The 14,741-nt window shown below is 42.5% G+C and overlaps 1 protein-coding gene across 3 annotated transcripts in view; it reads left to right on the plus strand.

The window, feature by feature from the left end:
- Positions 1 to 14,741, plus strand: part of MARCHF6 (membrane associated ring-CH-type finger 6) — a 590,605-nt gene that overhangs the window by 499,424 nt on the left and 76,440 nt on the right. For all 3 annotated transcript variants that reach the window (XM_033929823.1, XM_033929822.1, XM_033929821.1), the window contains one exon: positions 14,504 to 14,593. In XM_033929823.1, coding sequence (XP_033785714.1) covers positions 14,504 to 14,593 — 90 coding nt within the window. The remainder of the gene's footprint in view (positions 1 to 14,503; positions 14,594 to 14,741) is intronic.

Raw genomic sequence — 14,741 nt, forward strand, 5'->3', positions numbered from 1 at the left:
TTAACACATAAACGTCATCCTCAAACATCTTACAACATATACATCTTATCCAATATTTCCATATGATAACATGAGGAGAGTGGTGAAAAAGAAACTTAAAGGTGCAACTGCAAAGGCCAAAAATATACATCAGGCATGGATGTTATTTAAAAATTCTATCCTGGAAGCCCAGACTAGATATATTCCATGTATTAAAAATGGAAGGAAACCATACGGCAGCCAGCATGGTTAACAAGTGAGGTGAAGGAAGCTATTAGAGCTAAAAGAGAATCCTTCAGAAAGTGGAAGAAGGATCCAACTGAAAATAATTGTAAACAACACAAGGAATGTCAAGTCAAATGCAAGGCACTAATAAGGAAGGCGAAGAAAGATCTTGAAAAGAAGATTGCACTGGAAGCAAAAGCACACAGTATTTTTTAGGTATATTAAAAGCAAGAAGCCGGGAAGAGAATTGGTTGGACTGCTAGACGATCGAGAGGATTAAGGGCTTCTCTGAGAGGACAAGGCCATAGTGGAGAGATTGAATGAATTATTTGCCTCGGTCTTCACCGAGGAAGATGTGGGGGAGTTATCAGTGCCAGAAATGGTATTCAATTCTGATGAATCAGAGAAACTCATAAAATCTCTAACACTAGATGATGTAATGCAGGGCTGCCCAATTCCAGTCCTCGAGATCTACTGGCAGGCCAGATTTTTAGGATATCCACAATGAATATACATGAGAGAGATTTGCCTGCAATGCCTTCTTGGTATGCAAATCTCTCTCATGCATGTTCATTGTAGATATCCTGAAATCCTGGCCTGCCAGTAGATCTTGAGGACCAGATTGGGCAGCTCTGAATTGTAATGGGTCAATTTGGCAAACTGGAAAGTAACAAATCTGGACCGGATGGTAGACATCTCAGAATGCTGTTAGAATTGAAAAATGAACTTTCTTAGCTATTAGTAATTTTTCTTTAAAAACAAGCATACCGGTAGTACCAGAAAACTGGAGGGTTGCCAATGTGATACTGATTTTTAAAAAGGGTTCCAGAGGGAAATTATAGATCAGTGAGTCTGATGTCGGTCCCGGGCAAAATGGTAGAGACTTCTAAAGAACAAAATGACAGAACAAATATAAACATGGATTAATGAGAGAAAGCCAACGTGGTTTTAGTCAAGGGAAATTTTGCCTCACAAATCTACTGCATTTCTTTGAAGGGGTGAATGAACATGTGAATAAAGGTAAACCGGTTGATATTGTGTATTTGGATTTTCAAAAGGCATTTGTCAAAGTACCTCATGAAAGACTTCTGAGGAAATTATGGGATAGGATTTAATGTCCTTTTATAGATTGAGAACTAGTTGAAAGACAGAAAACAGAGAATGGGTTTAAATAATCAATAGTCTCAATGGGGAAGGGTAAATAGTGGGGTTCCCAAGGGGTCTGTGCTGGGATTGCTGCTTTTTAACATATTTATCAATGATCTAGAGATGGGAATAATTAGTGAGATAATTAAATTTGCTGATGAAATAAAGTAGTTAAATCGCAAGAGGATTGTGAAAAATTGCAAGAAGACCTTGTGAGACTGGAAGACTGGGCATCAAAATGGCAGATGATGTTTAATGTGAGCAAGTACAAAGTGATGAAGGTAGGAAAGAGGAACCCAAACTATAGCTATGTGATGCAGGGTTCTGTGTTAGGAGTCACTGCCCAGGAAAAGGACCTAGGTGTCATTGTTGAGGATAGGTTGAAACCCTCAGCTTAATGTACGGCACCTGTTGAGAAAGCAAATAGAATGTTAAGAATTATCAGGAAAGGAATGGAAAATAAAGATGAAAATGCTATAATGCCCTTGTATCACTCTATGGTACGGCCACACCTCGAATACTGTGTTTAGTTCTGGTCACCATATCTCAAAAAAGATATAGCGGAATTAGAAAAGGTACAGAGAAGGGCAACAAAAATGATAAAAGGAATGGGACAACTTCCCTAAGAGGAAAGGCTAAAGTGGCTAGGGTATTTCAGCTTGGAGAAGAGATGGCTTGGGTGATATGATAGAGGTCTATAAAATAATGAGTGACGTGGAAAGGGTAGATATGAAATGCTTGTTCACTTTTTCCAAAAATACTAGGACTAGAGAGCTGTATATGCTGGGAAGGGAGAGGCTGATATGCACGGATGGGAAGAGGGACCTTGGGGTGATAGTGTCCGAGGATCTAAAGGCAAAAAAATAGTGCGACAAAGCGATGGCTGGGCTGTATAAAGAGAGGTGTTACCAGTAGAAGACTGAAGGTGTTAACTGTCCCTGTACAGGTCGTTGGTGAGGCCCAACTTGGAGTTTTGTGTTCAGTTTTGGAGACTGTATCTGGCAAAGGACACAAGAAGGCTTGAAGCGGTTCAGAGGAGGGCGACGAAAATGATAGGAGGTTTGCGACAAAGACGTATGAGGAGAGATTGGAGCCCTGAATATGTATGCCTTAGAGCAGGGGTGCCCAACACGTCGATCGCGAACGACAGGTCGCTCGCTCAGGCGACCCCAGTCAATCGCAGAGCGGGCTCCCTTCTTCCCTTCTCTTTTTTCCCCTCCTGACTGGCCTGCTCCTGAATTCTGCTGCTGCCTCCACTGCTCAACATTTAAAAAAAACAACAAAAAACCGGCTTGGAGAATTTATGCTCCGGGGGCTAACGTGTGCTTGTACCGGTTTCCCTTCTCTTCCCTCTGAAACCGGAAGTTATGTCCGAGGGGGGGGAGAGAAGGGAAGCCGGCACGCACATGTTAGAGCCCCATTCGCGGGCTAAAGCGGGAGACAGGTCAGTGAAGCTTGCGATTTGCTCTTCTTGCTGCCAGGTCCTGCCTACTTTCTGTTTCCTCAAAGGCAGGACCCGGCAGCATTTTTCCCAATAGGTCGATCTTGGGCCGATCAGCCTTCCTCTCCCCGACGTCAATTCTGCCGTCGGAGAGGAAGTTCTGGTCAGCGGAACTTCCTCTCCGACGGCAGAATTGACGTCGGGGAAAGGAATGCTGGTGGGCCCGAAGCAGGGAGAGCTTGGCCGGCGGCGGGCAGCTTTGGGGGCCTGTTATCCGATGGCAGTGGCTTGGGGGAGGGCAGGGAGGGAGAAAGAGGGCAGGCAGGGAGACAGAAGGAAAGAAGAGAAACAGAAAAAAAGAAAGGGGGCATGAAGAGAGAAAGAAAGATAGGGCAGGGAGAGAGGAAGAAAATGTTGGGGGGGGGAATGAGGTCAGGAGGAGAGAAAGCATACAGGCTAAAAGAAGGGAAGAAAGATTGGATGCACAGTCAGAAGAAGAAAGTGCAACCAGAGACTCATGAAATCACCAGACAAGGTAGGAAAAATGATTTTATTTTAAATTTAGTGATCAAAATGTGTCTGAATTTATATCTGCTCTCTATATTTTACAATATGGTCCCCTTTTACTAAATCGCAATAGAGGTTTTTAGCGCAGGGAGCCTATGAGCGTCGAGAGCAGCGCTGGGCATTCAGCGCAGCTCCCTGCGCTAAAAACTGCTATCGTGGTTTAGTAAAAAGGGAGGGGGGTGGGTTTTGTCTATTTTTGTATGGTTACTGAGGTGACAATGCATAGAGTCATCTGCTTTGACCTCTTTGAAAAAACCCCAGAATAGGAATGATAATTAACAATTCTATGCATACAGTGTGTGTTGTGTTTTTTTTAAATTTTATTGTTGGTAGATCATTTTGACTTGGTCATTTTAAAAGTAGCTCGCAAGCCCAAAAAGTGTGGGCACCCCTGCCTTAGAGGAAAGGAGGGACAGGGAAGATATGATTCAGACGTTCAAATACTTGAAAGGTATTAACATAGAACAAAATCTTTTCCAGAGAAAATAAAATGGTAAAACCGGAGAACATAATTTGAGGTTGAGGGGTGGGAGATTCAAGAGCAATATAAGAAAATTCTACTTTATGGAGAGGGTGGTAGATGCCTGGAATGCGCTCCCAAGAGAGGTAGTGGAAAGGAAAATGGTGACGGAGTTCAAAAAAGCGTGGGATGAACACAGAGGATCTAGAATCAAAAAATAATAGTAGATATTGAAGAACTAAGGCCTGTACTGGTCAGACTTGCACAGTCTATGCCTGTATATGGCTGTTTGGGGGAGGATGGGCTGTGGGATGGCTTCAATGGCTAGGAGGGTGTAGATAGACTGGAATGAGCTTTGACGGAGACTTCAGTAGTTGAAACCTAAGAACAGTACCGGGCAGAGCTTTAGATCCTTGCCTAGAATTAGCTAAGGAGAAGAAGAAAAAAACCCAAAAAAAAACCCCAACAAATTTTTTGATTGAATCAGGTCAGGCAGACTAGAAGAACCATTCGGGTCTTTATCTGCCGTCATCTACTATGTTACTATGTTACATGCAAAGAAGTTACTAAGTAATAGATTTAAAACAAACCAGAGAAAATATTTCTTCACAGAACATGTAAATTAAACTCCAGAATTCGTTGCCAGAGTTTGTGGGGAAATCAGTTAGCGTAATGGGGTTTTAAAAAAGTTTGAATAATATCCTAAAAGAGCAGTCCATAGGCCATTATTGAGATGGATTGGGGAAATCCACTGCTTATTCCTAGGATAAGCAGCATAAAATCTGTTTTACTACGTGGGATCTAGCTAGGTACTTGGGACCTGAGTTGGCCACTGTTGGAAACAGGATACTGGGCTTGAGGGACCTTCAGTCTGTCCCAGTATGACAATTCTTATGTTCTTAAACCACAATGAGATAAACAATTTGTGCTGTAAACTATGCAAGGAGAAGGATGTGAAAGGACCATATATCAAAAAGACTCTGCACTGGATGTAACTGTCTCAAGATGGAAAAACAGGACTTGAATAGGGAGGAAACCTGTGGACCAAATGTTAGTTGCTAGTTGTAAGAGAATTGGAAAAGCCTTTCCGGGTCAGACCAGTGGTCTATCTAGCCCAGTAATCTGTCTCCACAGTGGCCAATCTAGGTCACTAGTACCTGACATGCCATGCTACTGATCCAGGGCAAGCAGTGGCTTCCCCCATGCCGTCTCAATAACAGATTATGAACTTTTCCTTCAGAAAATTATCCAAACTTTTCTTAAAACCAGCTATGTTAACCACTCTTACTATAACCTCTGGCAACACATTCCAGAGCTTAACTATTCTCTGAGTGAAAAAATATTTATCCCAGGACAAGCAGTCAGCCTATTCTCACATATGGGTGACGTCATCCATGGAGCCCAGATGCGGATAGCCTCGCAAGCAGACTTGCTTGTAGAAACTAGAAGTTTCGAATCAGCTGCACCGCGCATGCGCGAGTGCCTTCCCACCCAGCACAGGGTGAGTCTCCTCAGTTCTCAGTTTTCCACGGAGCTGAGAAGTCCATCTTTGACTCTCTATGTTTAACTTCGTACCTTCTCTCACCGCGGTTTGTGTTTATTTTCTTCATGAATCGCTGTGTTCTTTTATTTATTTCTAGTTTTTAAAAAAAAAAATTAATTTCTTCCATTCGACTGGCGGGGCAGGCTGCTCGGCCGCAGCCTATGGGCTTCGACTTTGCAGCAGCTATATTGCCTTCTATGTCCCGGCCAGCAATGGGCTTCAAGAAGTGTAGCCAGTGCCAGTGTGCGATTTCCCTCAAGGACCCACACCGTTGGTGCTTCAAGTGCCTTGGCCCCAATCATCAACTGAAGTCGTGCGAGCGCTGTGCTATTCTTCAACCTCGAGCCCTTAAATGTCGTCAGATTTTAATGGAGAAGCTTTTAGGGATGGATTCTTCAACCACACCCTCGACTTCGAAAGCGGCCTCGGTTCCACCGTCAACCGAGGGTCCTCCTGCCTCCACGACTCCGACCTCGAGCCTCCTCAGACCTTCCTCGTTAGCAGTGGCTCTTTCCTCGAGTACACCTGCTTTATCTTACCCTGCATCCTCAGGTCAGATAGCTAAGCAGAAAGTTCCAGCGGTGGTAATCAAGGTTGCTAAGGCTTCCAAGTCGAAGCACATTTCCACTGCCACTTTGGAACCTCCAGCCAAAGCAGGTGGTCCGATTTCAGACGCAGTTCCATCCTTGCCGGCTTCTTTCCAGACCATGTTAGAAAAGCAGTTTATTCAGTTCCTAACTAATATGGGACCGAAGATAGCTACTCTAATCCAGCCTGGGCATTCTGCAGACTCTCGCGAGTTTGAACTTCTTCCTATGCCTCCAACTGAAGCTACATACTCTATGCAGGGAGCAGAGTCTCTGCGAGTGTCTGGTCTGGTATCTATGCACTCGAAGCAAGGAGCAGATTCTTTGCAAGTACCTCGACAGGAATCCTCATACTCCATACAAGGAGCAGAGTCTTTGGGAGTGCTTCAAGATTCCTCCACCAAGCCTCCTGAGCTTCGATCCACAGCTTCTAGCCCTATCCATTCCTTGGTAGCAACGTCTCTGGGGCGAAATCTCCTCGATCTTCAAGATCTGCTTCCAAGCACTACTCTCACTGGTGATTGAGAACTTCCTCAAGGCATACCTCCAGGCATAGCTCTTCTTCCAAAGAGCGTCCTTCTTCAACTAAGCCTCGCTCTATACCTTACAGCTCTACTAGACCACCGACTCCTTGATCGAGGTCCCCGCTTCCAGACCTCGAGGACTCAGTGGCTTCTATTGCTTCGTCCAAGTCTCCTTATTCTTTTGATGCCTATTTTCCTGCCGAAACTTCATCTTCGACCCAGGCTGCCTCGACGTCCTTGAGTCCTTCTCGAGGCAAAGCATTAGCGGATCAGCTATCTTTTTCTTCTTTTCTTCGTCAGATGGCTGCTGATCTAGATCTTCAATTGGATGCTGGTTCTAAATACTCGGAATCATGCATCTTCCTCAATCTGCAGTCACTTAAGCTCCCTTTTCACAAGCTTTTGTCTCAGACTTTTACACGATGCCTGGAGACTCCTTATGCAATTCCTGCTGTCCCAGGCAAGTTGGACTCCAGGTATAAAACTACATTGCAATGGATTTGAGAATTTGCAGTTGTCTCACCAGTCCCTGCTTGTTGAGTCCTCCTTGAAAAGATTCCATCCTTCCAAGGTTTATGCTACCGTTCCTCCTGGAAGGGAAGGGGAAACAATGGACAAGTTTGGACGTCGCCTCTACCAAAATGCCATGATGTCCTCCAAAGTCCTCAATTACAATTTTCATTTTGTCACTTATTTCAAGTTCCTCTTTGATCTTCATCCTAAATTTCTCAGCTATTTAGATACTCAAAAGCACTTCGAATTTCAAGAAGTCATAGCTACTCTGTCACAACTCAGATTATATCTACTCCAGTCTTCTTATGATGCCTTCGAGTTGTCTGTCAGGGCGACTGCTTGTTCTGTAGCAATGCGCCGCCAAACCTGGCTTCGCACCATTGACATGGACCCTAATCTTCAGGACCGCTTGGCTAATATTCTTTGTGCAAGCAATGACTTCTTCGATGAATCTTATCAAGGCATCCACCAAGAAATTGTCTGAACATGAAAAATCCTTTGCTTCTATTGTCAGATCAAAGCCTAAGCCAGATCCTGCCAAGCCTACAAGCCCTCCTCCAATTTTCCAGAGGCGTTTTGCTCCAAGAGCGGCTCCTTACACTTGTCCGCCTCTCAAAAAACAGCAGAATCAGAAGCAACAGAAATCTCAACCTTCTGCTACACCTAAGGCTACACAGCCTTTCTGACTGTTTAAAACAGAGCATAACCTCCACCAGTCTGTCTCTGTCTTCTCTTCCCACCATTGGAGGTCGTCTCCATCATTTTTATCACCGATGGGAGATAATTACATCCAACCTCTGGGTGCTGTCAATCATCAGGGAAGGATACTCTCTTCATTTCACTCAGGTTCCACCAGAGTTTCCTCCAAGAGAGTATCCTTCTAGTCCATCCCAGACCGCCCTTCTTCAAGAAGCTCAAGCTCTGCTTCGTCTCCATGCCATCGAACCAGTTCCTTTAGAACAGCAGAACAGGGGGTTTTATTCCCATTACTTCCTTGTTCTGAAGAAGACAGGCGATCTGCGACCCATTCTGGATCTCAGGGCTCTCAACAAATTTATATTCAAAGAGAAATTTCACATGCTGTCCCTGGCATCCCTTTATCCCCTTCTAGATCAAAACGACTGGCTCTCAAGGAGGCTTATACTCATATTCCCATTCATCCAGCCTCCCATCAATATCTCAAATTTCTGGTGGGGAATCTGCATTATCAATACAGAGTGCTACCCTTCAGCCTGGCATCTCCCAGAGTGTTTACCAAGTGCCTAGTGGTGGTAGCAGCAGCTCTAAGGAACCATGATCTTCAGGTGTTTCCCTACCTAGACGACTGGATCATCAAGGATTCCACATCTCGGGGTTATTTTAGCGACCCAACGGACTACGTGTTTCCTACAAAGTTTGGGTTTCCAAATCAACTTTCCCAAATCCCAACTTCAGCCCTCTCAGAATCTACAATTCATCGGAGCTGTTCTGGACATTATCCAACTCAGAGCATTCCTTCCTCAACAACATCTGGAAGCTCTCCTTCAACTCTGTCATGTAGTGTATTCCCGCTCTTCAATCTCAGCGAGACACATGATGGTACTAATAGGTCACATGGCCTCCACAGTACACATGACTCCTTTTGTCAGACTTCACCTCAGAATTCCTCAGTGGACCCAGACTTGCGATTCACTTTCTCAACATATTGTAGTTACTCCTTACTTGAGACAGTCTCTCAGCTGGTGGATGCTCTCTTCCAATCTCTCCAGAGGCTTACTGTTTCAAACGTCCCCCCATCAGAAGGTCCTCACCACAGATGCCTCGACCTACACTTGGGGTGCTCATTTCGATGGTCTCTGTACTCAAGGCCACTGGACCAGTGTGGATCGTCGGTGTCGCATCAATCTGTTGGAACTCAGAGTGATCTTCAACGCTCTCAAAGCTTTTCAACATCTTTTTCACGACCAGTTCGTCCTCATTCGGACGGACAACCAAGTTGTCATGTACTGTGTCAACAAACAGGGAGGAATGGGATCTTCCTCCCTTTGTCAAGAAGCTCTGAAGGTTTGGGATTGGGCAATCCGCCACAACACTTTGCTAAAAGCTGTCTTCATCCAAGGGGCAAAAAATTGCTTAGTGGACAACTTGAGTCGTCTAATGCAACCTCACGAATTGACACTCCATCCTCGCCTCTACATCACATTTTCTCACAGAGGGGAACACCTCAGATAGATCTCTTTGCAGCTCCCCACAACACAAACTGCCTCAGTTCTGCTCCAGGATATATTCTCCTCATCACCTCGAAGCAGATGCTTTCATACTGGAATGGACGAATCTCTTCCTGTATGCATTCCCTCCGTTCCTTCTCATTCTAAAGACTCTTGTCAAGTTGAAGAACGCTCATGCTACCATGATTCTGATTGCTCCTCGGAGGCCGAGACAACCTTGGTACTCCCTTCTACTTCATCTCAGCAGCAGGGAGCCATATCTTCTACCAGTTTTTCCGTCTCTGCTTGCACAGAGTCAGGGATCTCTGCTTTATCCCAACCTGAAGTCTCTACACCTGACAACTTGGTACCTCTCAACATAACTCCTCTTAATTTTTCTCAACCTGTAAGAGACATTTTAGAGGCTTCTAAGAAGCTTACCACTAGACAATGCTACCACCAAAAATGGACTAGATTTTCTACATTGTGCATCTCTCGTGATAAAGAGCCTCAACATTCCTCCTTATCTTCTGTGCTAGATTATCTTTTGCACTTATCCACCTCTGGCCTCAAGTCTACATCGATTCGAGTCCATCTCAGTGCAATTGCTGCTTTCCATCAGCCTATTGAAGGGAAACCCCTCTCTGCTCATCAGGTGGTTTCCAGATTCATGAAAGGACTTGTCAATGTCAAACCTCCTCTCAAACTGCCTCCAGTGGTTTGGGATCTCAATGTTGTTCTTGCTCAATTGATGAAGCCTCCATTTGAACCAATGTCTACGGCTCATCTGAAGTATCTCACTTGGAAAGTGGTGTTACTCATTGCCCTCACATCTGCTCGAAGAGTCAGTGAGCTGCAAGCTTTAGTTGCTGATCCACCTTTCACTGTCTTCCATCATGACAAGGTGGTCCTTCGTACTCATCCTAAATTCTTACCTAAAGTGGTTTCAGAATTTCATCTCAACCAATCCATTGTTTTTCCAGTGTTTCTCCTAAGGCCTCATTCTCACCCTGGAGAATCCGCTTTTCATACTCTGGACTGTAAGCGTGCTTTGGCCTTATACTTGGAACGCACCAAACCACACAGAACTGCTCCTCAACTTTTTGTCTCCTTCGATCCAAACAAGTTGGGACATCTAATCTAAGCGTACCATCTACAACTGGATGGCTGCTTGCATCTCTTTCTGCTATGCCCAGGCTGGATTACATCTACAGAATCGAGTCACAGCTCAGAAAGTCAGAGCAATGGCAGCTTCAGTAGCTTTCCTCAGATCTACACCTATTGAGGAGATTTGCAAAGCTGCTACTTGGTCCTCGGTTCATACTTTCAACTCTCACTGTTGTCTGGATACTTTCTCCAGACAGGATGGGCATTTTGGCCAGAGAGTATTACAAAATGTATTCTCCTAAGTTGCCAAAACTCCCACCATCCCATTTTGGTTAGCTCGGAGGTCACCCATATGTGAGAATAGGCTGCCTGCTTGTCCTGGTATAAAGCACAGTTACTTACCATAACAGGTGTTATCCAGGGAGAGCAGGCAGCTATTTTCACAACCCACCCACCTCCCCTGGTTAGCTTCTCTGCTAATTATCTGAACTGAGGAGACTCGCCCTGCATACACGGTGGGGCTGATTCAAAACTTCTATGTTTCTACAAGCAAGTCTGCTTGCGAGGCTGTCCGCATTCGGTCTCCGTGGATGACGTCACCCATATGTGAGAATAGCTGCCTGCTGTCCCTGGATAACACCTGTTAAGGTAAGTAACTGTGCTTTCCTTCTATTAGTTTTAAAAGTATTTTCCTGTAACTTCATCAAGTATCCCCTAATTTTTGATGGAGTAAAAAAATCGATCTACTTGTACCTGTTCTACACCAGTCAGGATTTTGTGACTTTGTTAAAGGCTAATGTTAATCTGAAGTATGTCAAAATTTGTGTAACGATCTTTTGTTGTGCTGGGGTGAAATTATGGAATTTGCTGGTAGGGCAGTTGAGAAAATGTGCTGATAGAGAAGCTTTTAGAAATCTCCTCAGAACGCAATTGTTTGTTAATGCTTTTTTATAGGGTCTGACTTGTCCTGTTCAAGGAATTACTATGAATTTAAATTTTGATAATTTGTCTCTTTTTTGTATTGTGTTTGTCATTATGTATGTGGATATACTGTAAACCATCTAGGACCTAGACAGTATAGAAATTTTAAAAATAAATAAAAAATATCTCCCCTCAGCTATCTGTTTTCCAAGCTGAAGAACCCTAAGTTTTTTTAGTCTTTCCTTATATGAGAGGACTTCTATCCTCGTTATCATCTTGGTCACTCTTCATTGAACCTTTTCTAGTTCTGCTATATCTTGAGATAAGGTGACCAGAATTGAACACAATATTCCAGATGAGGTCGCAACATGGAGTGAATCAGATGTATTATAATATTCTTAGGGCCTCTTCTATTAAATTGCGCTAGCAGTTTGTAGCGTGGTGACTCTGGGCTAAAAGATGCTAGCGCAGTTTGATAGAAGAGGCCCTTAATCTTGTTAACCATCCCTTTTTAAATAATTCCTTGCATCATCTTTGCTTTTTTGGCTGCTACCGCACATAGGGCGGACGGTTTCATCATATTATCTACAATGACACCCAGATCTTTTTCTTGGACACTAACCCACAAGGTGAACACTAGCATCTGGTAACTATGATTTGAGTTATTCCCAATGTGCAAGTTGGATGCACACCTTCTCGCAAATCACATTGAGGGATACGAGTGAACAAGGTTTCTCAACAGGGAACACCTGCTTGGCCTCCGTGAGTGCGGGTCGCCGGACTGGATGGTCCTAGGGTCTGATCCGGCGAAGCCATTTCTTATGTTCTTATATCACTTTACATTTGTCCACATTAAATTTCATCTGTCATTTGGATGCCCAGTCTTCTAATTTACTAAGGTCTGCCTGCAATTTTTTTACAATCTGCATGCATTTTAACAACTTTGATCAGTTTTATGTCATCTGCAAATTTAATCACCTCATTCATTGTTCCAGTTTCCAGATCCTTTATAAATAAGTTAAATAGCACTGGTCCCAGTACAGATCCCTGTGGCACTTCACTGTTTACCCTCCTCCATTGGAAAAATGACCCATTTAACCCTACTCTCTGTTTTCTATCCAATAATCAATTCCTAATCCACAACTGATCTTTGTTACCTATCCCATGACTTAATTTTCTCAGGAGCTTCTCATAAGGAACTTTGTCAAAAGCTTTCTGAAAATCTAGATACACTACATCAACCAGCTCACCTTTATCCACATGTTTAGTCACACCTTCAAAGAAGTCATGCAAATTGGTGAGGCAAGATCTGCCTTGGCAGAACCCAGTGTAATGCTGTAACCAAATAAAAAAGATCACCTTCAGGATGAAGCAGGTGACCTGACCAATGTCTTTTTGGTGTTGAGAATAAAGTGATGATCAAATAGCCATTTTGCAGTTTTATCTAGATATCTTTGAAGCAATTGTAAAGTAGGATTAATTGAGGTTGTAGGGAACAGAAGAATGTCATCTGCATAGATATGAAAGAATATAAAATTCCTAAATCATTAAGGCCAGTGGACTAATAAACAGGTTAAACAATGTGAAAGAATGGAACCCTGAGGTACCCTACACTTAAGCTGGGTGAAGAAGGGGAAACTTGAATTCTAAATGATTTACCATCAAGAAAAGAGGGTAACCACTGGAGGACAGTACAGGTAAGACCAAGATTAGGTAAATGTGAGAGAAGTAAATTGTAGTCAATCAAATCAAATGTGGCAGAAGGTCAAGTGAAATCGCTAAGATAATCCGATTGCTGTTAACCACTGATGTACAGTTTCTGTACTATAATGAGAGTAAAAACCAGATTAACGAGTGTGCAGAGCCAGGGTTCTGTCAATATGTTGGCTAATCTGCAAAAATGCTGCTTTTTTGGTAATTTTAGAAAGACAAATTAGAAACGGGTCAATAATACATTGGTAGGGCTGTTTCTAGGGATGCTTTTTTCAAAATGGGATGAAAAAAATGGCATGTTTTCTATTGGGAAGAGACAAACTATTTTTAACTGTCGAGAGAATAAATGGGGGCAGTTGGTCTAGACTCTTTAGCCAATTCGATGGAATTGGATCTAATAAACAAGTTGTGAGTCTCATGGAAGAAAGTAATTTGGCCAATTCAAGTGGAGTCTGTAATTGAAAGGAGTCCCAGTTAGGTGTACCAATAGCCAGGTCATCCTTGAGGGAATCAAAATCAGAGATTGGAGAATACCCTTTAAGGGACCCATTCTATAATATGATGGCAGTTTCCACATCTAAAGATGAAAAATCTTTCAAAAGTCGATCCCACTTCATACCCAGAAAACTTGGTCTAATGATCTTCTTACCACAGTAATAGGAACTTGATTGTAATGTTTGTTTCAGTACATACATTAAAGCTAATAAAATAAGTTATAGTGAAATTAATATTAAAGCCAAAATCAAATGCATCTAGAACAGCGATTCTTAAAACTTTTTTGAGTTATGGACCCCTTTAAGAATCTGATGAAAGCCTATGGACCCCTTCCCCAGAAATATTCACATAAACACAACTTTGCATGCAATGAATATAATGTACTTTATTTATCGAGATTTGATTGTCTCATACATATATGACATACACAAAGTATTATTAAACTTTAAAGTAAAAAATCTAAAAAAACACCCCTTTTTTATGCAAAAAGTAATGACCACTCATTATAATTATGAAATACAATTCTCTTGTGCAAATTAAAACAGATCTACTACTACTACGTACTACGTTTTCTACCACCATTACTACTATTACATCTACTCTCTCGTTATCTGCAAAAAAAATCAACAGTACCGGGCTGTATATTGAATATAAATGTTAATTTTTATCTGTCCCCTGACAGACCCCCTGAAACCCATCCATGGACCTCAGGACCTGGTGTAGAAGAAAAGCTAAATCAAGCACACATCCAGCCAAATGTCTAGTTCCTTGTACTATTTAGATCCAAAGAAGAAAGAGCATCAGACATGATCATGTTCTAGAAACGACTGAGATGAAGTATCAACAAGAATGCTAGACTCCCAATATACATAATCTTGTCATGCCTACAAAGAGAGATGTAGTTAAATCCAGTATAGTCCTAAGAAGTTCAGTGGGAAAATAAATGCATGAAGCACTTTGCAAATTGTCTGTCATAATCTATCTGCTGAGCCATTATTTAGTGTCTTATGTTTGGCAAATCCTATCTCTGATTAAGAAATAATTTGTTCTCGTGTATTAACATGAAAAGTAACTATAAATGATTTTTCTATAACAGGATTGGGCTCTTGGAGTTCTACATGCCAAAATAATTGCTGCTATAACTCTCATGGGTCCTCAGTGGTGGTTGAAAGCAGTGATTGAACAGGTAAGAAAAGAAAATTTTACCCTTCATTTGTTACAGCCCTATTGAGATATGCTGCTTAAATTTTCAAAATGTTTAGTTTCTTTTTCTTAACTTTTGAATATTTCTATTATTGTTCTTCACATAGAATAGATAACTGAAACTTCTACTT

The sequence above is a fragment of the Geotrypetes seraphini genome, chromosome 2 (genome assembly GCF_902459505.1).
Source record: "Geotrypetes seraphini chromosome 2, aGeoSer1.1, whole genome shotgun sequence".
NCBI lineage: Eukaryota > Metazoa > Chordata > Amphibia > Gymnophiona > Dermophiidae > Geotrypetes > Geotrypetes seraphini.